Source organism: Salminus brasiliensis, chromosome 21, assembly GCF_030463535.1.
Source record: "Salminus brasiliensis chromosome 21, fSalBra1.hap2, whole genome shotgun sequence".
NCBI lineage: Eukaryota > Metazoa > Chordata > Actinopteri > Characiformes > Bryconidae > Salminus > Salminus brasiliensis.
Genome location: NC_132898.1, coordinates 1,975,445 through 1,998,851, shown reverse-complemented (window position 1 = coordinate 1,998,851; position 23,407 = coordinate 1,975,445). Strand labels below are relative to the sequence as shown.

Sequence of the window (23,407 nt, the reverse complement as noted above, 5' to 3'; positions counted from 1 at the left end):
AGGGGTTTAGCCGGGTGAGTATAGGGTATATTTTTCGTTGATAGTTTGATAGTTTGATGGCTGGTTTGATGGACCAAGCTGGTTGACCAACATGATCATGCTGGTCAATTAAAAGACAGATCGACCAGATGCTTCTATGCTGGTAGACCAGCTAGTCCATCAAGCTGAAATGGACACTGGCTCTGTGTTGGTCAGGGGTTTAGCCGGGTGAGTATAGGATATATTTTCCATTGATATTTGATGGTCCACCAGTGTGACCAAGCTGGTTGACCATGCTAGTCGATCAACATGACCATGACCAAGCGTTTGGTCGACTTGCTTGACCAGTTACCACCACTTTGTTGGTGAAGTTGGTCGTGCTGATAGTCCAGGGCTGATGGTTTAGATGATCCGCCAGTGTGACCAAGCTGGCTGACCATGCTTGTCGACCAACATGACCAGCCTGACCAGGTGTTTTAATCAGTTTGACCAGCTTAAGAACCAGTTTGGACAAGTTGCTCATGCAGATAGTCCATCAAGAGCTAAGCTGGTTAAGATGACTGACCAGATCAACCATCATGACCATGGTTTAGCTGGTCCACCAGTGTGACCAAGCTGGTTGACCATGCTAGTTGACCAACATGACCATGACCAAGCGTTTGGTCGACTTGCTTGATCAGTTACAACCACTTTGTTGGTCAAGTTGGTCGTGCTGATAGTCCAGCTAGTCCATCAGGCTCAAATGAACAGATGCTATACTGGTCAGGAGCCCATGTGATTTAATGTTAACCAGTTGAACCAGCTGGCTTACCAGTATAGGGTTTTCACTTGGATGACCAGCTTTTCAACCTTCTTGACCACCAAAGACCTTCTGAGAAGCTTAGACCTTCTGAAAAAACACCAGAAGCTGGACAGCTGGTCTTGAGCTGGAACACATATGCATGGAGATGGTTCTTGGACTTGTGTGAGAACCCTTTAGAGAGTGTATTTATTACAACAGTCTATTATGGTCTGCTTGGAACCACACCTCTGAACCTCTAAAAGCTCCTCACAGAGCGTTAGTCCACCTAATGGTGATGAAGAAGCTGCCTGATGCCTGCAACACTGTTCTACCAGAGTTCTGAGAAGAGTTTGGCTCTAAAATGCTTATTATGGTGGAGGGATACATCCAAGGTGTTGTGTGGTAAAAATAGTCCCATAGAAATACAGATTTTGATCAGATCTGCCACATATAAAGCTCAGAAGACCTCTGTAGGTTCACTGGTGGGTTTGGATAGCAAATAAAATGGCTATATCTGTGTTGTAGTTCCAGGGACCGCCTCCTGGTTCCATTCACCACCACTGTAAAGAAGGAATTGGTGGGCTTCTGTACAATGAATTTCACACCAAATGTTACACCAAACCTCCACACTAAATGTATCCGTCTCCAACACTGAATTATGAAGCCAGGTGAGATTCCCCTTTAACTAAGCACTGGGCCTATTTAGTGTTGCATTGCCTATGAATTGAGTTCTTATCCAGCCTACCTTATCCTCCATCCATCCATCCATCCAACCAACCATCCAACCAGCCACCCTTGCATCCATGGAGCAGTGGAACTGTGTTCTGTGGTGGGATGGATGGATGGAGCTCCATCTAATACCTTTGGGTTGAGCTGGAGTGGCAGACCTAACCATCCAACACCATTACCTGACCTGACTTATGCTCTTGTGTGGCTGTATGCAATCAAATCCTCCTCATAGCAATGGTCCAACATCTATTCTAAAGGCTTCCCAGAAGAGGCTACAGGCTGTTGCTACAGCAAAGAGGGACCAACTGCCTAATAAACCCCTTGATCTAATTGGGCCTATCGAATCTCTTCATACATTAAGAGATACAATACATGGACAAAAGTATTGGGACACCTACCTATTCTTTACCGTTTCTTCTGGAAATCAACTAAAGGGAGTCTGAATCCTGCTTTTGTTGGAGTAACCGTCTCTACTGTCCAGGGAAGAAGACCTTCTACTAGATTTAGGAGGAGCATTGCTGTGAGGATTTGATTGCATTTAGTGACAATGGTCGACCAACATGACCATGACCAAGTGTGACCAAATACAACCACTTTGTCGGTCAAGTTGGCCGTGCTGATAGTCCAGCTAGTCCATCAGGCTCAAATGAACAGATGCTATACTGGTCAGGAGCCCATGTGAATTAATGTTAACCAGTTGAACCAGCTGGCTTACCAGTATAGGGTATGTTTTCACTTGGATGACCAGCTTTTCAACCACCTTGACCATCAAAGACCTTCTGAGAAGCTTAGACCTTCTGAAAAACCACCAGAAGCTGGACAGCTGGTCTTGAGCTGGAACCCATATGCATGGAGATGGTTCTTGGACTTGTGAGAACCCTTTAGAGAGTGTATTTATTACAACAGTCTATTATGGTCTGCTTGGAACCACACCTCTGAACCTCTAAAAGCTCCTCACAGAGCGAGCGTTAATCCACCTAAGGGTTAGTGAGGTGAGGGTGCTGGTTGAGGATGATGGCCAACCCAGCATCAGTAATCAGTAGGTGCTTTCATTAGAAGGGCAGTCCACAAGCATTTGGACAGCCCCTGGTGTACTCAGGGGCTTAGAAGATTCTAGATGTTCTAGAGTAAAATGTTTTTTTGGTCCAATCTGACCACAGAACCTGGTTCCAGCTAGTTCAAGGTTTCGGTGACTGCAAGCTCCAGCCAGTCACTGTATGTTTGTCTCTGGAGAACAGTGGAGGACGTGTCCCAGCAAGCTTTCCGAAATTGGTTTGCTTGGCACTGATTTGGCATCTAATCATAGCTTTGGAGGATTAGTGATCCAACCTGAGATGCAACCATTTCTGCAACTGTCCAACTGAGATCCTTGGAGATGCACATGAACATGAGGACAAAAGACAAGTGTAGGTCCATCACTGGCAGGTCCACCACTGGCAGGTCCATCACTGGCAGGTCCATCAGAGGCAGTTCCATCGTAGTTAAGCTCTAATTACCTGGACATGAGGTCACTTCTTGAAGGCTGATCTGACAAACCATTCCGTACAGCGAAGGGCGCCGAGACGTGTAATTGTCAAGGTGTGTTAAAGCAGCCCACGCCCTCTGAGAAAGCAGGTTCCTACAGGTTCCCTTAAGAGCTCCAAGAAACGTCTCTACACTGAACTACAATGTACAAATATTTGTGGACACCCCATCTAATGAGCACATTCTGCTACTTTAAGTTGCACCCATTGCTGACACAGATAACAGTGCGAATATACCCCCCCCCACACACACACAGCTTGTCTAGTCCCTGTAGAGAATAAGTACTGCCAATAGAATAGGACTCTTGAACCTATGCTGAGGCACCATGCTGCCTAATGTCAGGGATGGGCCAGTAGAGGGGTATAAAGCCCCCTAGCATTGAGCTGTGGAGCAGTGGAAGAATGATGAATGGTGGTGCTCCATCCAATACTTTTGGGTTGGGAAGTTGTTGTCGCTGAATGCAATCAAATCCTCACAGCAATGCTCATCCAAAATCTTCTTCTCTGGATGGTAGAGACAGTTACTCCAACACAAGCAGGATCAGCTCTTTTAATAGCCTTGATTTTAGAGTGAGCAGGTGTCCCAGGACACCTTCAGCGGTCCTGTGGGGTCCAGGCCTCGACTGGTCAGAGCTTTTAGCTGTTTATTAAATCTGCTACGTCATTAAAACTGTACAACTGGCTAAATATCATCATTACTATTTCTGAAAATCTCAAAATAATGCTGAAGACTGGTCAGAACTGTGTGATTACAGTGTTATGTTGAGCTGCTTGAAGGCTTGTGAGGCCTCATAATAGTGTGCATGCCTGCTGTGCTGTGCTGTACTGCCACCTAGTGTTCACAGCCACTGTCGTTCTGGCTCCAGTATGACATTCCAGCCAGGCCTCTGATAGTAACTGTGATTTATTCAGTAGATTTATATGAGTTATAGTTGTATTTATTTATATTACATTACATTATATTATATTATATTATTATTGTTTATAAATTATATTATATTATATTATATTATATTATAGAAAGCTACATATCTGGGCAGGGAGAGTTTATAGGCTCACAAAAACACTAATATTATAATATTATTTAAAAACATAGTGTAGTATACACCTACATAAATTCAGATTCAAGTTTAATGTAAAATAGTGCATTACAACCAAATTTATCAAATTTACAAAGGGGTCGCCATGACTACAACATAAAATAAACCACGTTTTATTTCCTATCCAAACCCACCAGTGCAGCTACACGAGTCTTCTGAGTTTTATATGGAATGATGATGATGATGATGATGGTAAAATAGTGAATAGAGAGTCTCAACTAATGCAGTTCTCTTTAGGGACTACTTTCTGTAGCTGCACTACACCCTGCAGCATGTATCCCTCCATTCCCTTCCATTTTAATGATCTGATTCTAAAAGCAGGTTCTAGAGCCGAGCTCTTCTCAGAACTCTGGTAGAACAGTGTCTCAGGCATCAGGCAGCGTCGTCTTCACCATTAGGTGAAGAACTTTCTGTGAGGAGCTTTTATTATTAGAGCTTCAGAGGTTCAAGAGTTCTGACTGCTTTCACACCAAACCCACTGACCCCACTCTGGATGACTCACCTATGCAGGATCATCCAGTACCTGGTTTGGTTAATCAGTGCTTCAGTCTCCTCTAAAAGCAAACTCGGACGAGGCCTCGGTTGGTTCACTGAGCCCGGCCCTGTGATACGTCTGCTATGTGAGGGTAGGTGTTTGTGTTCAGCTCTATGGAGATCTCTGACCTTGTATGCAGGGGAAAGGACGTGAACACCCAAATCACTGACAGATTCATCTATGCAGAGAAGTGCTGTGGAACATCCCCCCTCCGGCTCTGTCCAGTAAGATGTCTCACAGTCCCAGGATTGGACATGGACAGAGAAGAAACTCAGATATAATCATGGATTGTATCAGAAACAGCAACAAAAGCCCATAGATTTGATGGTGCTGAATTTTCTGGACGGCTGACAGAGACGTCCGGAGCAAGGTCGAGAGGGTCGAGGCCACTGGTAATCCTGTTTGCACACAACAGATCTCTCCAAATACAGAAACACACAGGACGTGTGTTTTGGGTCTGTCTACACCAAATCTACCATAACATTAAAACCACCTGGCTAATGTTGTGTAGGCCACCAGAACAGCTCTGACCCATCGAGGCATGGACTCCACACGATCCTTTAAGTCATGGAAATTGTGAGGTGAGGCCTCCATTAGCATCAATAAGCCTTGACCCCTTGACCCTGTCGCTGGTTCAGCTTTCTTGGAGCACTTTTGGTAAGTACTGACCACTGCATACACCGGAACACCCCAGCTGCCTGATGTTTTGGAGATGTTCTGACCCAGTTATCTGGAACGTCATGTCAAAGTGTCTCAGATTCTTACGCTTGCCCATTTTTCTTGCTTCAGCACCTTCAAGATCTGACCGTTCACCATGTAGATCCCAACATTTGACAGGAGCCACTGGAGCCAGATCATCTGTCAGTGGTTTTAATGATATGACTGATTGGAGAGTTTTCTTATATGGAAGATATGGATGTTTAAAGCATTTTAATTGGTCGACTGATCAAGGAATGTAAATGTTTACACAATGTTTACAATGACTGTAAAAAGAGCTGCTGTGCTCGTTTGATAATAATAATATTGATATCTATATTAAATATGGTCAATATAGATAATATTGATCATATTTAAATATCTTGATAATTGTACATTTAAATCTATAGAACATTTAAGATTAAGATTTAAATATAACTTTAATTTACAATAAAAAAATAAAATCAATTTAAAACTTTTATTATAATTAAAATGGTAAAAAAAAGGTTTACTCTCATTAATCCAAATTAATGTAAATAAATTAAATTATCTAATTACAGAAATTTTTAGAAGTAGATTATTGGTAAATGTGTTAATGTAAATGGGAAGTAATGTGATTTTAAGAGTTATAATAATAATAATAATAAATTATTATTAATATAATAGCAACAATAATTGCTGCTGTGTTTAAATAAAGTCCCAAAATAAAAAAAACAATGATGTCTAGGTGAGCGATGATATCCTGCTGGAATATATATACAACTTTTGCAACCTAAACGAAGATTGCTTTATAATTATGCAAATGTTATAACCAGGTCTGCTTCATTCTGTAGATGAAAGAGACACGAATCCACTGAAATATACAAAATTTATTCAGAAAGAAACGACGTTTCAAAACAGCTCTTTATATTAAAACTAACAAGTGGAATTCCCTTCGAAGGCCTGACTTATTTACACGTCCATGTGGGTCCATGAGGATCGTCCCCTAGCGTTTAAAAGACATTAAGGACATTTCATTCAGCAGGAATTCGTCTGCCGTCCTGAAAGTGCAAAAAAAAAAAAGGTCCATTTCCGCAGACCTCCAGCATCCTTGGAGTACGCTCCTCATTGCGAAGGCCTCTCTAGCTTCAGAAGCTCCAGCTGCTTTCTAAAGCTGTGTGTAAAAGACTCAGCATTAAACCCACACCAAATCAGGCCTGGCCGGGCCAATCTGGACCGAAGGTTTCTGGTGAGATGGAACTGAAGATAAACCTCAAAGCTGAAGAATGTGGGGAATGAGAGACACTCCAGATGACCCTAAGCTGACCGAGGTTTGGGTATGCGCGGCTGGATCGCATCGCATGTCCAAAAAAAGGCCTCCAGAACCACTGGGGTTCATAATTCAGCTAAACAGACGTCCAAAACACACTGACCACGTCACCCAACAGTTCAGTCCAGCAGGCCAGTGGAAAGCTGTGCTGCTGATCTGGCTGTAAGACCTTCAGTGTTTACGATGTCTGATATCTCACAGTGTCACGCATAGTATAACATTTACGTCATTCGACCTGTCCGACCCGATGCTGACCCGTCTCACCGCTCCTAACAGGGTATGACCACACAGCCACACATCTGACGGCTGAACGGTGTATTTTTAGCTCAGCTATCTAAACATCCATGAGGACAAACACAGAAGACGTCGGCCAGCCAGCCAGCTCAAGGTCTCTCTCCTGCGTCAGTGCGGCAAATACAGCACACACACAGGCTCTGCGGTACACAGCAGATAATCAGACGTCAGATTGGCTGTTTCTCAGACCAAGGTTAAGATTAGACCCCGACTGAATGTTGAGCATGAAGATTGTAAAAGTAATACCCTATCGTTCAAAAGTTTGGAATCACGCGTATTATGAGTGACATGGGCGACTTCCCATGTCCCAGGGACGGTATCTTGACCAGCAGCTGGTCAGAATCATGATATTGATTTATCTGGGGATTTATTAGATTAATAAACAGTGATTCCCTTTCGAACTGTCAATGCAGCTTAAGACACCAGCGTAGGCAGTCCAGATATGTAATTCTCTGATTTGTCAATTCATGAAGAATAAAATGTACAGCCTGAAACATGATAAGCGCATTGGGATAAATAATATGATAATCCCTTACTAATGAGCAGAGATTAATGACGATTAATGGCGATTCTAAAAGGTTTGCAGCTCAAACTCAGTTTTACGGAGATGTTGAGACAGTTGGACAGATGGACAGACTGAGATATGGGACATATATATATATATACGCCTCAATGCACTTGTCTGGCTACATTAAGACATACTGAAGGTTCTAGGAAGAATCTTAGTTGTTATAGAACCCTTGTATTATGTAGAGGTTATTAAAACTATAAAAACCTTTATATTAGGGTTCTTTAAACTGTAAAAGGGTTCCAAAGTCTTTTTTTAAAATAGAACCTTTGCACTGTATTTCTTGAAACTGTAAAAGAATTCCTGAAAGGTGCTCGGCTTAGACATGTGGTTCTAAGAAGCATCTTTTGTTAATATATAGAACCTTTACAGTATATGGAGGTTCTATAAACTGTAGAAAGGCTCCCAAATGGTGCAAGGCTTGGACATATGGTTCTAGAAAGAACCTTTTATTAAAATAGAACCTTGACTAATGAGCGGAGATTAATGACGATTGTAAAGGGTTTGCAGTTCAAACTCAGTTTTACGATGTTGAGATGTTGGGCCATTAACTTGGCCTGAGGTCAAATAGAAAACAGGATCTTGTGCCATCCAAGGTTCTAAGCAACACCTCAGAATTGCTTGTGGAATGTTTTTCGACATATTCTAGATCGAAGGATTTTGCGATTGTGACGAAGCGCCGCTGAAAACAGCTCAGATCTACAGTCTAACTGAGGACGGGTGAACTAAACCTCACTCAACACAATGCAGATCTCTCAGATAAGGCTCTAATCAGGTTCCACTGAGACAGACAGATGGACGGACTGAGATATGGGACATATAGATATATATATACGCCTCAATGCACTTGTCTGGCTACATTAAGACATCTCTCAGGCCACCAGCATTTAAACGTGTACATCTGCCCTGAGAAAACACAAAGCACTGCTGTGATTGCATCAAGGAACTGTGAGGCAGTCACGCAGGTCGCTGTGGAGGCGGGAGAAAGACCAGTGTATCACTAAAGCAGGACAAAACCAGTTCAGCTGAACCAGCTTCAGACTCAGAGTTCAGTTCTTGATAATAAGCAGTTTGTGCAAAGATAGTCTCAGTAAAGCTAACTGTACAAAACGTGGCCTCACTCTTAAAAATAAGGGTTCTCACAAGGTTCCAGGCCTGGGTGCATGGTTCTGGGGAGAATATTTCCTTGATATTGTGCCTTTATGGTATGTGGAGGTTCTGTCAACTGTAAAAGAGTTCCTGAACTTTATATAGAACCTTTCCATTAAGGTTTATTTACTATTATTACCTCACACTGAAGGTTCTAGGAAGAATCTTAGTTGTTCTAGAACATTTCCGTTAAGGTTTATTTACCAGTATTACCTCATACTGAAGGTTCTAGGAGGAATCTTAGTTGTTCTAGAACCTTTCCAATGAGGTTTATTTACTATTATTACCTCACACTGAAGGTTCTAAAAAGAATCTTAGTTGTTCTAGAACCTTTCTGTTTAGGTTTATTTACCAGTATTACCTCACACTGAAGGTTCTAGGAGGAATCTTAGTTGTTCTAGAACCTTTCCAATAAGGTTTATTTACTATTATTACCTCACACTGAAGGTTCTAGGAGGAATCTTAGTTGTTCTAGAACCTTTCCAATAAGGTTTATTTACCAGTATTACCTCACACTGAAGGTTCTAGGAGGAATCTTAGTTGTTCTAGAACCTTTCCAATAAGGTTTATTTACTATTATTACCTCACACTGAAGGTTCTAGGAGGAATCTTAGTTGTTCTAGAACCTTTCCAATAAGGTTTATTTACCAGTATTACCTCACACTGAAGGTTCTAGGAAGAATCTTAGTTGTTCTAGAACCTTTCCAATAAGGTTTATTTACCAGTATTACCTCACACTGAAGGTTCTAGGAGGAATCTTAGTTGTTCTAGAACCTTTCCAATAAGGTTTATTTACTATTATTACCTCACACTGAAGGTTCTAGGAGGAATCTTAGTTGTTCTAGAACCTTTCCAATAAGGTTTATTTACCAGTATTACCTCACACTGAAGGTTCTAGGAAGAATCTTAGTTGTTCTAGAACCTTTCCCTTAAGGTTTATTTACTATTATTAGTCTTTTTTTTTAAATAGAACCTTTGCACTGTATTTCATGAAACTGTAAAAGAATTCCTGAAAGGTGCATGGCTTAGACATATGGTTCTAAGAAGCATCTTTTGTTAATATATAGAACCTTTAAAGTATATTGAGGTTCTATAAACTGTAGAAAGGTTTCTAAATGGTGCAAGGTTCTAGAAAGAACTTTTAATTAAAATAAACCTGTAACCAGGTTTAGATAATGGGTTTAGGCTCCAACGTAAGGCTCTAAGGAAATAATGAAATTGTATAGAACCTTTTGTACAGAATGTGGAGGTTCTGTTAACAGGTTCTGTAAAACGGTTCTCGGTTCTCTAGTTGTCTAAGATGTCAAAAACAAAAAGAACTATTCAATCAAATGCTGCTTTTTAAATGGCATTTCTTTAAAGAACCTCTTTGGCACCTATATTTTTAAGAGTGGAGCTTCTAGGAGAACGGCAGGCAATCAGAAGACTGTGGAACATCTGGTCTCTGATCAGTGTGGAAAGCACCACGAGAGTAAAGGCTCTTTAAGACAGAACACAGGAGTCTGCTGGGTTCCTTGGGATCCTGGGATCATCGCTATTCCTCGGTTCCCCCTCTTCAGTATCTCCTGCATCTTCCAACAAGGCTGCTTCCAAATACCCATCTGGAGTAGAAGCAGGCGAGAACTCTGAAGGGGCGTCTTCATAGCCACTACTCTCATCATTCTCCTCCCCTTCCTGAGCTTTCTGGCAAACTCCACCCTCCTGCACTGACCCTGGCTCTGACTGTTTCCCAGGTTCCTTCACCTCCTGGTCCACTGACGTTCCTTCTGAAGAATCCTGAGGACTTGCTTGCTTTGATAAGCTGGGGTCAGGTCTTCTGTTCTTGAAAAAGGAGGCCAGGAGTCCCATGACTTTCTGTTCTTGAGGTCCAAAGATGGAGCCCGAAGACTGCGAGACTCCATCTGAGATGGTGGCCAAGATGGGAGCTCCTCCATCTACTTCCACAGCAGGCTTATCTCCTGCCCCAACGCTCTCAGCTGTGCTTTTGGCCAGGTCTGCAGAAAGGGAATCTTTCTCCTGTTGATGAGAATGAAAATAAGGATTAGAACGATACAGACCCTTGACAAAAATATTGGGACACCTGCCCTTGTGGCTTGTGAAACCAAGGGTATTTAAAAAAAAAAAAGGATTTTGGAGGAGCACTGCTGTGAGAATTTGATTGCATTCAGCGAAAAAGACTGGAAGTGAGGTCAGGATGCTGGATTTTGGATGCTGGATCACCACCAGAACACATTTCCTTACACAGCTCCACAGCTCAATGCTAGCCCACGCTATGGGGCTATGGGGACTACACAAGTTGTAATGGCAGCAATGGGTGACACTGAAAGATCACTAGGTGATTGGATGGAGCTCCATCGCTCAGAGGAACCGCTGCTCCACAGCCGACTTGCTAAACACACTCTGTCTGGTGTAACTTCACACATACTCGGCCCTTCTGTGTTTAACAGACATAACAGGAACTGGTGTTGTGTTATCAAGTCACCATTCCTTTACACCTCACAGCGTTTACTGTCAGTTAGACCATTTAGAGAAGTGTAGCTCAGCTTACTGTCTTCTGCTGACATTTATTTCCCTTCCTCAAATAGCTGAAAGGATGTCTGGGTCATTGTCTTTTCGTTTCGCAGCTGGAGGCTTTTTAGAGAATTACTAATACCTCCAACTGACGTCACAAAAACGCTCAAGCTGAAGCTACTTACTTTCGACCTGCTGAGTTAAACCTACTGCTACAGTTTATTTGTATGTCTATTATTAGTATTAAAATTCATTATCTACTCCATATATATGTACAATGACCCCTTTTCACTCTTATAACCTGTGGTTAATAGCCCTTCTGTATCCCCCCCCCCAAAAAAAAAGTATGTACACACTTCTAGTACATACCTCATATATCCACATCAACCCTGCTTACGTCTATTTATTGTTTGTTGTATTTACTGTATAATGTAATAATGTATGCCTGTTCCTGTGTGCAATAAGTACAGTACTGTGACACTGCAATTTCCTTTGGGATCAATGCTGCTGAATGAACCGTATCCCAAACACCATTAACAGAGTATAATACATTAAAAAACATTAGAATATGATTCATAACACCACACCATCACACAAAAAAATTCCACACGGATGAATCTGACTGTACGTGTCTGAAATGTCTGATTTGAGGGTCCTTTTTTTTATATATATAGACTTTAATAATTGGACTGAAATACAGCACCACACATTTTACCGGTAAGGTTTATGAATCAGAGCCAACATTACAGATGTCTCAATCCTAAATAGATAGATAGATACTTTATTGACCCAGAAGGAAATTTAGCTGGCAGTAGCAGTTGCGCAATACAGCACAGTAATGCAATACAATAATTACAATAATAACAATAAATAGAATAAATGTAAAAAAAAATTTGCATTTGAACCAACCGGAGATGAAAGGCAGTGCAGTTCTAAAGAATAAGGAATGAATAATGTGCAGGAGTGGGTATCAGCAGATAAATATATGCATATATTGGTAATTAAATAAAGTAAAGTGGACAGTAGTGTCCGGGAGCGCAGATGTACAGGATGTACAGTAAAGTGTAAGTAGTGCAGATTAATAAACTAAATCCTGACATACTTTAATGGATGACTTTAATGGATGACTGTCTTTTGTGAGGGGTGGGAACTTGCCCTCCCAGAGTTACTGTGTATAAAGGCTGTGTGAGGCTTCCGTTCTTGTTGGATGCGCTGTGTTTTTTCCTGAGTGAGTGCTTGGAAACACCAAGGGTATCAGCCAGGAGCTTGTCCCCATTTGCCACAGTAACCCGTAGCCAGTAGCCTCTACTCTTCTGCGAAGGCTGTACACTAGATGCTTGGAACATTACTGTGATAATTTGATAGCATGTTGGCAGTTATTCTGAAACTCTAACTTATCCCGAATGGTACTGGATGGAGCTCCAGAGATTCCCACAGCCCAGTGCTGGGGGCTTTATACCTCTGTAGCCCACGCTTGAGATTGGGTATGTTGACTTCATGTGCAGCTGCTCTTTTTGCATTTATCACTTCTATGAAGATTGTAAATAGTGCAGATTAATAAACTAAATCCTGACATACTTTAATGGATGGATGACTGTCTTTAAGGGACGATCTCCACTTGAAATAATCACAATATGAACTCAGCTCCAACAGGAACACCTCCTCCAGCTCGGACGTAAACAAACAAAAAAAAAGAGCTCATTTTATCTCCCCAGAAAAAAAGTGTTATGCAAGCAAGCAAGCAACCACCCCCACTCTCCTCCCCCTCTCCACAAGGCCGTGAGTGGGCAGCTTCTCCTCGTTCAGTGTGAGCAGCGTGGTTATGTAAGCTCAGCCTTTCCTCACCTCCTTTAACTGCTCCACCTCCTGCATCAGCACAGCAACCGTGTCCTCCAACTTCTTCCTCCGCTCCCTTTCTCGCTCCAGCTCCTGCAGAACAGAGAGAGAGAGAGATTGTGCTAGGGGTCCGTAACTAAAGATATAAGAAAGGAGTTGCAGGTCTAACCATGTACCATGCTGGCTTCATGAGCTTCTCTTTGTGTTTCAGCGAGCATCTCTTCAGCCCCCTGAAGGGCATCCTGGAGACAGTCCACCTGGAATAGCAGCACCTCCTGCCGGAGCTCAAGGGTCTGCAGTTCCTGCAGGCAGTCTTCGTAGTTTGCTTGGAGCTCCATCTGCACAACAACCCAACGAACAAACAACGAAAGTGCAGCGGTCAGAGAGACCCCTAACCCTTCATTTAGCTCATTTTCAGTCTAAACGGCCATTAGGTACGAGTTCTGAGTTCTTCACTGAGTGTTTAGGGTGTTTCTCAACTCTGCCCCCTGTTGACCCCTCGCTCTAACACACCCCTGCAACTGGTTAATGAGCTGATGAGTTGAATCGGGCGTGTCGGGGGAGCAGAGCGTCCACCTTTACCTTCACCACAGCTTCACCAGTCTTCTCAGGAGACTCACTTTCTTAACCTCATCTGTTAAACTTGGTGGTGGGAGTATTCTGAAATCTGCAGGGAGAATTATCCACACCTCCAAAGTTCAAAAGTTCTGACTTCATAAGTTAAGAGTGCTGCTTTCAATGATGTTGAGGTCTGGACTCTGTCTTGGGGCAGACAGTATGTTGTCCTTTCAGACCCACAGTGTTGAGCCATCTTCTCAATGGTGGAAGGATGGACATCCACCCTCGTGGATGTTCTCAGATCTGAAGCTGTAGTTCTGTTTAAGGGGTCCAACAGGTCTTGCAGGGGGTTGTTATGGGTTCTATTTTTCTCTGTATCTTTAAAGCTTTTTTGAACTGCAAGTATTGAAGAAATGATCTGATGTCCTGAAAAATGAAGAACCAGTACCTAATGGTTGCTTTGACTGGAAATAAAGAAATGAAGGGTGCTCTCAGACTTTCATATTAATAAATAAATAAATACTATATAATATTTAATAGTATTTTATTGGTCTATAGTAAGTATTACGTGACATTCTTGTAGATTTTGACACAACTACAAAGTGTTCATAGTGGAATGGTGTGTCCCTAGGAAGGTCCAGTACACCCACCTATGCAGACACCACCCTTCCACTGGTTTTACATTATGAGATGTGTGCACCTGTTCACTATAGCAAAGCATCAAAACGTCAAACCGTACCATATCTGGGTTCTCTGCACGCTCCTCTTCACTCTAATACACAAAAGTAACACAGAAAAAAAGAGCGGGGTAAATACACATGTACATTCCTTATTGGCATGATTCATAGGGGTCGGGGTGGAGCAGATCTTGGCTGCATGAATCAGCAGGGTGTGCACTGGGACCTTGTTTACACTGTCATTTCCGAGCCGAGCTGAATTATTTGACAGGCCCTTGCTGCTGCCCTGCGCTGCTGCCCTGTGTGAACCTGCTGGGCTGGAGAGTATGAGACTGGAGCACTGCCTGGCCGAGCTACCGGGCTGTATAAAGGCTGTGTGAGGCTTCCGTTCTTGTTGGATGCGCTGTGTTTTTTCCTGAGTGAGTGCTTGGAAACTCCAATGGTATCAGCCAGGAGTTTGTCCCCATTCGCTGCAGTAACCCGTAGCCAGTAGCCTCTACTCTTCTGGGAAGGCTGTACACTAGATGCTTGGAACATGTTTGCAGATATTCTGAAACTCTAACTCATTCCGAATGGTACTGGATGGAGCTCCAGAGATTCCCACAGCCCAGTGCTGGGGGCTTTATACCTCTCTAGCCCCCTCAGGTGCAGCTGCTCTTTTTGCATTTCTCACTTCTATGAAGATTATAGAGGGTGTGCATGTGACGTCGGTTCAGTGTGAATACCGCTAACACACAAAAACTGGAAAGAGCAGTTGTGTGAGTGACTGTACAAACAGATTCAGCAGGACTTCAGAGCTTCCTTCCACAGACTGAGGGGAGAGACGCTACAGGATTGCTGCAATTTGCAAAAAACCATCTGGAATCCAGGCACCGAGACGTGTGGAAGCTCACTGAGTGGTGAAGTCAGGCTCTGAAAACAGGGGTAGTTGTGCAATTTAAGAACATGCTAAGCTCAAGTAAAAGCAAACCTGGATGAACCTGAGCCTGAAAACAGTGGAAAACACTCCTCTGAGACCGTTCCCTCGAACCCTGTGCTCTCAGATACGAGGCTTTAATCTGAACCTCAGTCAGCTAGACGTTCCTGGCCACACATACACGCTTTCCATGGACCGTTGGTTCTTGGGTGATTCGGGCGGATCGCTGATGAGTCCAGCTGCCTTTAACTTGAGCAGACAGTCGCTTGTGTCGTTCCCGGTTTGGCCGTTTGCCCTAATAAATAAATGCTTTGCCACTCAGTCCGACCAAAGGGGAACTTTTAGGGGTGTCTGGATACTTTTGGACACACTGTGCAGCTTTAATAGCGAATATTAACATTCTTACCTGACTTTCTCTTGTTTCTCCCCGTTTCAGTGACCCGTATCTGCTGTCGCTGCGGGATAGGCTGCGCTTGTTTGACTCCTCAGCCTGGCAAAATCAACACAGACAGATGACGATGTACTGAAGATCACACACTACGGTGTACATATCAGTAATGTACATATCGTTAATGTACATATCGTCGCTGTCCTGCAAAAAAAACAAAAACCTTGTATCTCCAAAACATACATATTCCAAGTCATTTTGGAGCATTTCTATTGGTCCGTTCATTAAAAAAATTCTGATATAATTCACATTACATGTTAGAAAGGGTAAACAATGCAGTTTCCGCCGTTGCGCCATCACACCTCGAAGGACTGTGGGAAACAAAAGTGAAAGGGGGATTTAATGAGCCAGAATGGAGACTGACTCGCTTCACTACTCATCCTCAGCCAGAACTGCAGAAAAACAGGATGGGAGGAGGAGTGAGGGCTTAGTGGACCAGTCCCAACAGGCTGTGATACTAGCTGCACTATCAGCACGGCCACTAAACACCACGCGCTACGAAGGAAGGCCAGTTTGGTCCAAACCAAGCAATGATTAAAGCAGTATTATGTGAGAATCATGTTTTTTTTTTTTTTTTTACTCTTGGGCTCCCCCTACAGTTGGGATTGTAATATACCATAGCAACACCTTAGCAACCAGCAGCTCTACAATAGCAACACCTGTATTACAGCAGTACTTCTGTGCTGCAATCATACTTGCAGTTTCTGCAGTTCACTGTTAGTTCACTCCACTGCTGTAAATACAAATCACGCTTTGAGCGCCCCCTCATGGACAGCTGTGCAGTTGAACCCCTGAAGAACCCTTGCGGTTTGCGGTTACAGACTAGACTGTTCCTGCATAATTTGTTGGCCCTGTTTGAAAGGGGAAAGGGACCTTCATAGGGACACCACTGACCGGACATTAGCTGGGTGGTGGAGCGTTCCCAGCATGCATTTAACATCATTATGAAATATTATAATAAACATCAAGGCTGCAGAAGCTTGAGAAGAGCTTGACTTTCAAGCAAATGAAGATCTGGATGTGTTCTGAGAGACGTCTGAGAGGGGTTGAGGGGTGTGTTAGGTGGTGTGACAGTCTAAGTGCAGTGTTTGTTAGTAATGCTAGCGTCGATCATCTCTCACTGTAAACTTCTAAACTGTTCCTTTAAACACGTTCTGGGTTTTCTGTCCACTGTTACTTTCTTCCAGTTACACTGAACTCTGAGCGGCCGTCATGATGTTTACTGCTTTTTTAATTGCTGTGTTTTATTTTCGGTCTCAGCGTTGTAGCGGAGCAGTAAGTACCCATAAAACATACCAGTCAGGCAAGTTTGGTCGATATGACCGCGTCTAATCGTTGGTCTTGGGTTTCCTCTAAGTGCCAGTGACAGATCCCACTGTAAACACATGCTGCTGAGTCAACGCTTATGATTCAATGGCGACTTGTCACAAGAGCAGACAGGCTGTAGTCATGTGAACACTGTTGCGCAATGAACACAGCCTAGAGGAATGCGTACACTTCCACAGTATCAGCCCCAACCTCGGACTGGCAACGCTGCTCTAAGCCAGACACGAATCTGATCATGACAGATGTGTAGTGCAGTATGTATAGCATCTTATAGAGCAGTATATGCAGTGTATAACAGTACAGCATGACTAGTTATGTTTTTATGAGTCTTATTATGAGCATAGTATGGCTATAGTACTATAGTATATCACAGTTTAGGTATAGTGTGTTGTAGGATGGCATGTGAAGTATATTAGACTACAGTAAGCATAACACATTACAGCATAGTTTAGAGTATTATAGTACATTATATACATTTTAATATAGTATAATACGAGTAATATAATATAGTCAGCATAGCATTATATAGTACAGTATGTATAGAATAATATGGCTTTGAATGTATTGGGCACTACAGTATAGTATGTATAGTAAAAGAATGTATAGTATGTAGAGTATATTTGAGTGTAGTATGTATAGTAGAGTATGTACAGAATACAGTATAGGATGATATGTATAGTGTACTATAGTAGAACATAGTATAGTATATAGTATGCAGTATGCTAAGCATAATACGTTATACCATAGTTTAGGATATTGTAGGACTACAGCATAGTATGTATAGTATATTTGAGTATACTATGTATAGTATACTATAGTATAGTAGGTATGGTATATACAGTATATTTGAGCATATTATGTAAAGTACACATAGCATACTATATTATAGTATGTACAGTATAGTATGTATATTTGAGTGTAGTATATATAGTATATTAGTGTAGTACATATAGTCTAGTATGTATATGTATAGTCTAGTAGTATAGTATGTATAGTGTAGTATGTGCAGTATATTATAGTAGTACAATATTACATTGTAGCATGTATAGCATATTATAGTATAGTATGTGTAGTAGTATATTTGAGTATAGTATGTATAGTATATTACAGTGTAGCGTGTGTAGTATGTATAGTACAGTATGTGTAGTAGTATATTTTAGTATAGTATGTACAGTAAAATATAGTGTAGTATGTATATTATAGCATGTACAGTAAAATATAGTGTAGTATGTGTAGTATACTTTAGTGTAGTATGTATATTATATTATGTACAGTATATTTGAGTATAGTATGTGTAATATACTTTAGTGTAGTACGTATAGTATGTACAGTATATTTGAGTACAGTATGTATAGTATACTATAGTGTAGTATGTATATTATAGTATGTACAGTGTATTTGAGTATAGTATGTATAGTAGACTTTAGTGTAGTACATAATATAGTATGTATAGTATATTACATTGTAGTATGTATAGCATACTATATTATAGTATAGTGCATAGTGTATAGTAGTATATTTGAGTATAGTGTGTATAGTATATTACAGTGTGGCATGGGTAGTATGTATAGTACAGTATGTGTAGTAGTATACTGGAATATAGTATGTACTATAGTATACTATAGTGTAGTACATATATTATAGTATATACAGTATATTTGAGTATAGTATGTGTAGTATACAGTAGTATAGTATATAGTATATACAGTATATTTGAGTATAGTATGTATAGTATATAGTATGTACAGTATATTTGAGTGTAGTATGTGTAGTATACAGTAGTATAGTATATAGTATATACAGTATATTTGAGTATAGTATGTATAGTATATTTGAGTGTCATATGTGTAGTATACAGTAGTATAGTATGTATAGTATATAGTATGTACAGTATATTTGAGTGTAGTATGTGTAGTATACAGTAGTGTAGTATGTATAGTATATAGTATACAGTATATTTGAGTGTAGTATACAGTAGTATAGTATGTATAGTATATAGTATGTACAGTATATTTGAGTGTAGTATACAGTAGTATAGTATGTATAGTATATAGTATGTACAGTATATTTGAGTATAGTATGTGTAGTATACAGTAGTATAGTATGTATAGTATATAGTATACAGTATATTTGAGTATAGTATGTGTAGTATACAGTAGTATAGTATGTATAGTATATAGTATGTACAGTATATTTGAGTGTAGTATACAGTAGTATAGTATGTATAGTATATAGTATACAGTATATTTGAGTATAGTATGTGTAGTATACAGTAGTATAGTATGTATAGTATATAGTATGTACAGTATATTTGAGTGTAGTATACAGTAGTATAGTATGTATAGTATATAGTATACAGTATATGTGAGTGTAGTATGTGTAGTATACAGTAGTATAGTATGTATAGTATATAGTATACAGTATGCAGAAGTGCTTTCAGCGCTTTAGTCGTTACCAGGCGACGTCACGACGCAACAGAGCGCCCCCAATCGGTGCATCTAGCTAACATCCAGAGTTTCCCTGGAAAATATGGGGCAATCCTGATTAATCACACCGACGGAAACAGCTCCACTAACGGAGGCGGTTTAGGGAGAGGGGCGCTGAAGAGGAATCCGACTAGTATTGGGGAAACTGGGGGAGCTAATGTGTTTTAATGGAAGTTAGCTTTAGCACTAGCTAGCTGGCAAAACTATGATTTGTTTCGGAATATGGGTGTAAAAATTGTAATATGAGTGTATTTTTGAGCAGATTTGTGTTTAATTGGCTTTTTTAGTTTGTATTTCGTTTATTTAGAATTTAATTTGAGAAGAAAAGGCGCTCCTTGCCAGCGTCTTACGCGAATTCCCCGTTCCACCTTAAATGGTGCAGCAGTTACATTCGGGCGCCTGAGGCGCCCGAATGTAACTGCTGCACCATTTAAGGTGGAACGGGGAATTCGAACAACAGCCACTTGAGCATCGCCAATCTCACACAAAGAGATCCCGTTTCACAATACTACTTATTAAAATGTCAAAATCAATATTAACACTTACATTTAACAAACATTTAAACGCCATAAAGGTAAATGAAACCCACCTCTTTTATAATATGTCGAAGCGACTCTTCCTCGCTCATCCCCCTGGAGAGGACCCGTTTTCTGGGCGAGCCAGCCTTCTCCACCGTCCCCGAGTGCATCCTGCAGACGACAACAACACGCAGCTAGCGGCCCGACTTCAGCAGATACCGAGCAGACGGTCGGGCTCCGTGTGGAAATCGTTTCCAGTAGTTTGGAGATTCGTATTTGACAGATAGGGAGGTGGTTGTAGACTGAACTTCAGCGCTGGGGAGGGAGGAGCCTCAGAAGTAGCCATCGAGGCATCGAGGGCGGATCATAACATTGGTGACTAGAGCGCTGGGCCGCGTCCCATTCCGTAGGAGGACGCCTCCTTCCCTTCCGGCCTACCCTTGAGTACAGGCCATGCTAATATGTAGCTAGACAGCTGCTCGTCCAGTATTTTTTGCAAATCATTAATGGTTACTATGGTGGCGGTTGCTATAGTATTTCAGGTGTTTGCAAAGTGTTTTTCTAGAGTGGTTACTATGCATTTCTGGTGGTTGCTAAGATGTTTCAGCTGGTTGTGAAGGTGTTGTTAAGTGGGAGCTATGGTGTTGCTAAAGTGCTTGATAGGGTGGTTACTATGGTATTTCTGGTGGTTGCTAAGATGTTTGAGTTGGTTGTTAAGGTGTTGTTAAGTGGGAGCTATGGTGTTGCTAAAGTGTTTCTAAGTGGTTGCTAGGGTGGTTACTATGTATTTCTGGTGGTTGCTAAGATGTTTCAGCTGGTTGTGAAGGTGTTGTTAAGTGGGAGCTATGGTGTTGCTAAAGTGCTTGATAGGGTGGTTACTATGCATTTCTGGTGGTTGCTAAGATGTTTCAGCTGGTTGTGAAGGTGTTGTTAAGTGGGAGCTATGGTGTTGCTAAAGTGCTTGATAGGGTGGTTACTATGGTATTTCTAGTGGTTGCTAAGATATTCCAGGTGGTTGTTAAGGTGTTGTTAAGTGGGAGCTATGGTGTTGCTAAAGTGTTTCTTAGTGCTTGCTAGGGTGGTTACTATGGTGATTCTGGTGGTTGCTAAGATGTTCCAGGTGGTTGTTAAGGTGTTGTTAAGTTGGTGCTATGGTGTTGCTACATTGTTTCTTAGCGGTTGCTAAAGTGGTTACTATGTATTTCTGGTGGTTGCTAAGATGTTCCAGGTGGTTGTTAAGGTGTTGTTAAGTGGGGGCTATGGTGTTGCTAAAGTGTTTGTAAGTGGGTGGTTATTATGGTATTCCTGGTAGTTGCTAAGATGTTCCAGGTGGTTGTTAAGGTGTTGTTAAGTGCAAGCTATGGTGTTGCTAAAGTGTTTCTAAGTGGTTGCTAGGGTGGTTACTATGTATTTCTGGTGGTTGCTAAGATGTTTCAGCTGGTTGTTAAGGTGTTGCTAAAGTGTTTTGCAGTGGTTGGTAGGGTGTTTGCTATTATCTATCAGGTTGATGCTATTGCAGTTGTTATGACATTTCAGATGGTTGATAAAGTGTCTCAGATGGCTGATAGGGTGTTGCTAAATGGGTGCTTGGTGGTTGCTAGAGTGGTTCATAGGTGTTCCAGATGATTGATATAGTAATTGCGGTGGTATTTCAGGTGGTTGCTAAGGTGTTTCTTGGTGGTTCCTAAAGTGTTGCTGTGATACTCCAGGTTTTTGCTAAGGTGTTCCCAAGGGCTGTTGTGTTGCTAAGGTGATTGCTATGGTATTTCAGGGGGTTGCTATAGTGTTAGGTTGCTGTGGTATTTCAGGTGGTTGCTATAGTGTTAGGTTGCTGTGGTATATCAGGTGGTTGCTATAGTGTTTGGTTGCTGTGGTATATCAGGTGGTGGCTATAGTGTTAGGTTGCTGTGGTATATCAGGTGGTTGCTATAGTGTTAGGTTGCTGTGGTATTTCAGGTGGTTGCTATAGTGTTTGGTTGCTGTGGTATTTCAGGTGGTTGCTATAGTGTTTGGTTGCTGTGGTATTTCAGGTGGTTGCTATAGTGTTAGGTTGCTGTGGTATATCAGGTGGTGGCTAAGACAAGGTGGGAGCTGGGGTGGGTGCTGTGGCTAAGGTGTTCCAGGCAGTTGCTATAGGGGTTGCTGTGGTATTTCAGATGGTTGCTAAGGTCATGAAAACCAAGCTGCTGTTGTGACTTAGTGGTTAATCAGGTCTGTGTGAGGAAGGCTTGGTTGGGGAGGGATTTCCCCCTGTATGAAGCATGAGGTGACAGGGAAACGGGACGCAGCCAGACCACGGCACGGCCACCCCACCACTCCCCCCACCGCAGGAACTTTCTCACACCAGTGAACACGGGCTCGCCTTTCAGTTCTGCATTTGGTTTCCTCCAAAACAAACGAAATGATATCCTATAAAAAATATATATAATAAATGACTCCAAATTAACAGCGTGCTGATTGTGCCCTGTCCTGCAAATCTCTCCTCGGGACCAGAACTCATTTGCGGGGAGCCTGGTGTCTTGCTGCTGATACAAACCCCTTTACTGGATCCCATCACGCTATATTACACCCCCCCCCCCTGTAACCCCCCATGACCCCTTGTGTTCTCCCCTCCTTCCTGTTTTCTCTATCTCTCTCGTTCTCATGTACTGAGATGCCGGTCCTAACGGTTCCATCCTGGTTCCGCCTGACCCGGCTCTCCACTACCCTCCTGCCCCCTGTCCTGCTCCGGGGCCTCGCACTGACTCCTCCTCACCTCACTGCAGGACTCTGCTTCTGACCGTTTACCTGCAGGACTAGACGCCACTTTTTTATTTATTTTATTTTTATTTTTTTAAATTCAGTTTAGTTTTATTGTTGTTTTTATTTCTGTTGATTTTTATTAAGATCTGATGATGTGACCTGAGGACCTTTGAGTCTTGGGTCCTGAGTCTTGAGTTTGTCCTGGCCACTGCTGCCACTGGCTTGCTCTAAAGAGGCTCGGACCCGGAGCTCTGTAAAGCTGCTTTGTGACGACGTCTGTTGTAAAAAGCCTAAATAAATAAAACTGAATTCGATTCTAAAGAGACAAAGACTAAAGGAGGCTTTCTAAAGCGAGTTCTTATGAAATGGTGCTAAACAGCTAAAAACATGCCGTGCAGGATTTTCCTTTAATTTAATAAAGTAGATGAATTTAGTAATATTTAAAAGCTTGCTACAGATTTATAAAACTACACATTAGTCAGGCTGGGTTTGCAGATCTGATAATATTGGTAATAAATTGATGAACTTTTATTAAGCGAGTTTATCAGGACTTTTATTTTGGAGACGTGCGTTTCCTGCTCCGCTCGTGCTTTCCCTTAGTTGCATCATTTCCGCATCTCGGCTTCTTTTTCAGCAGCCCGGCGAAGAGCAGCGCGTGTAAGTCCTGCTGTGCAGCACACTGCCGCGCGCGCGTGTGTATGTGTGTGTTTACCTGTTACCTGTTAC

At 41.9% G+C, this 23,407-nt stretch overlaps 2 protein-coding genes across 3 annotated transcripts in view; one reads left to right on the top strand and one right to left on the bottom strand.

Moving 5' to 3' along the window:
- Positions 1–6,192: 6,192 nt before the first annotated feature.
- LOC140542923 (uncharacterized) lies at positions 6,193–20,272 on the bottom strand. Of its 2 annotated transcripts, XM_072665878.1 has the most exons (6): positions 20,011–20,272; positions 15,568–15,651; positions 14,308–14,340; positions 13,187–13,348; positions 13,020–13,103; positions 6,193–10,679 (listed from the first exon to the last, which is right to left on the bottom strand). In XM_072665878.1, exons 1-6 carry the CDS (start codon positions 20,107–20,109, stop codon positions 10,146–10,148), a joined length of 996 nt encoding a protein of 331 aa, XP_072521979.1. In that variant the 5' UTR covers positions 20,110–20,272; the 3' UTR covers positions 6,193–10,145. The 2 variants fall into 2 exon arrangements, with proteins under 2 accessions (XP_072521979.1, XP_072521980.1); XM_072665879.1 differs by lacking the exon at positions 14,308–14,340.
- Positions 20,273–23,261: 2,989 nt separating this feature from the next.
- The window catches only part of iars1 (isoleucyl-tRNA synthetase 1), a 63,497-nt gene continuing 63,351 nt past the window's right edge, over positions 23,262–23,407 (top strand). Inside the window, exon 1 of the mRNA XM_072666521.1 lies at positions 23,262–23,338. The gene's annotated coding sequence lies outside the window, so the exon portion shown is untranslated. The remainder of the gene's footprint in view (positions 23,339–23,407) is intronic.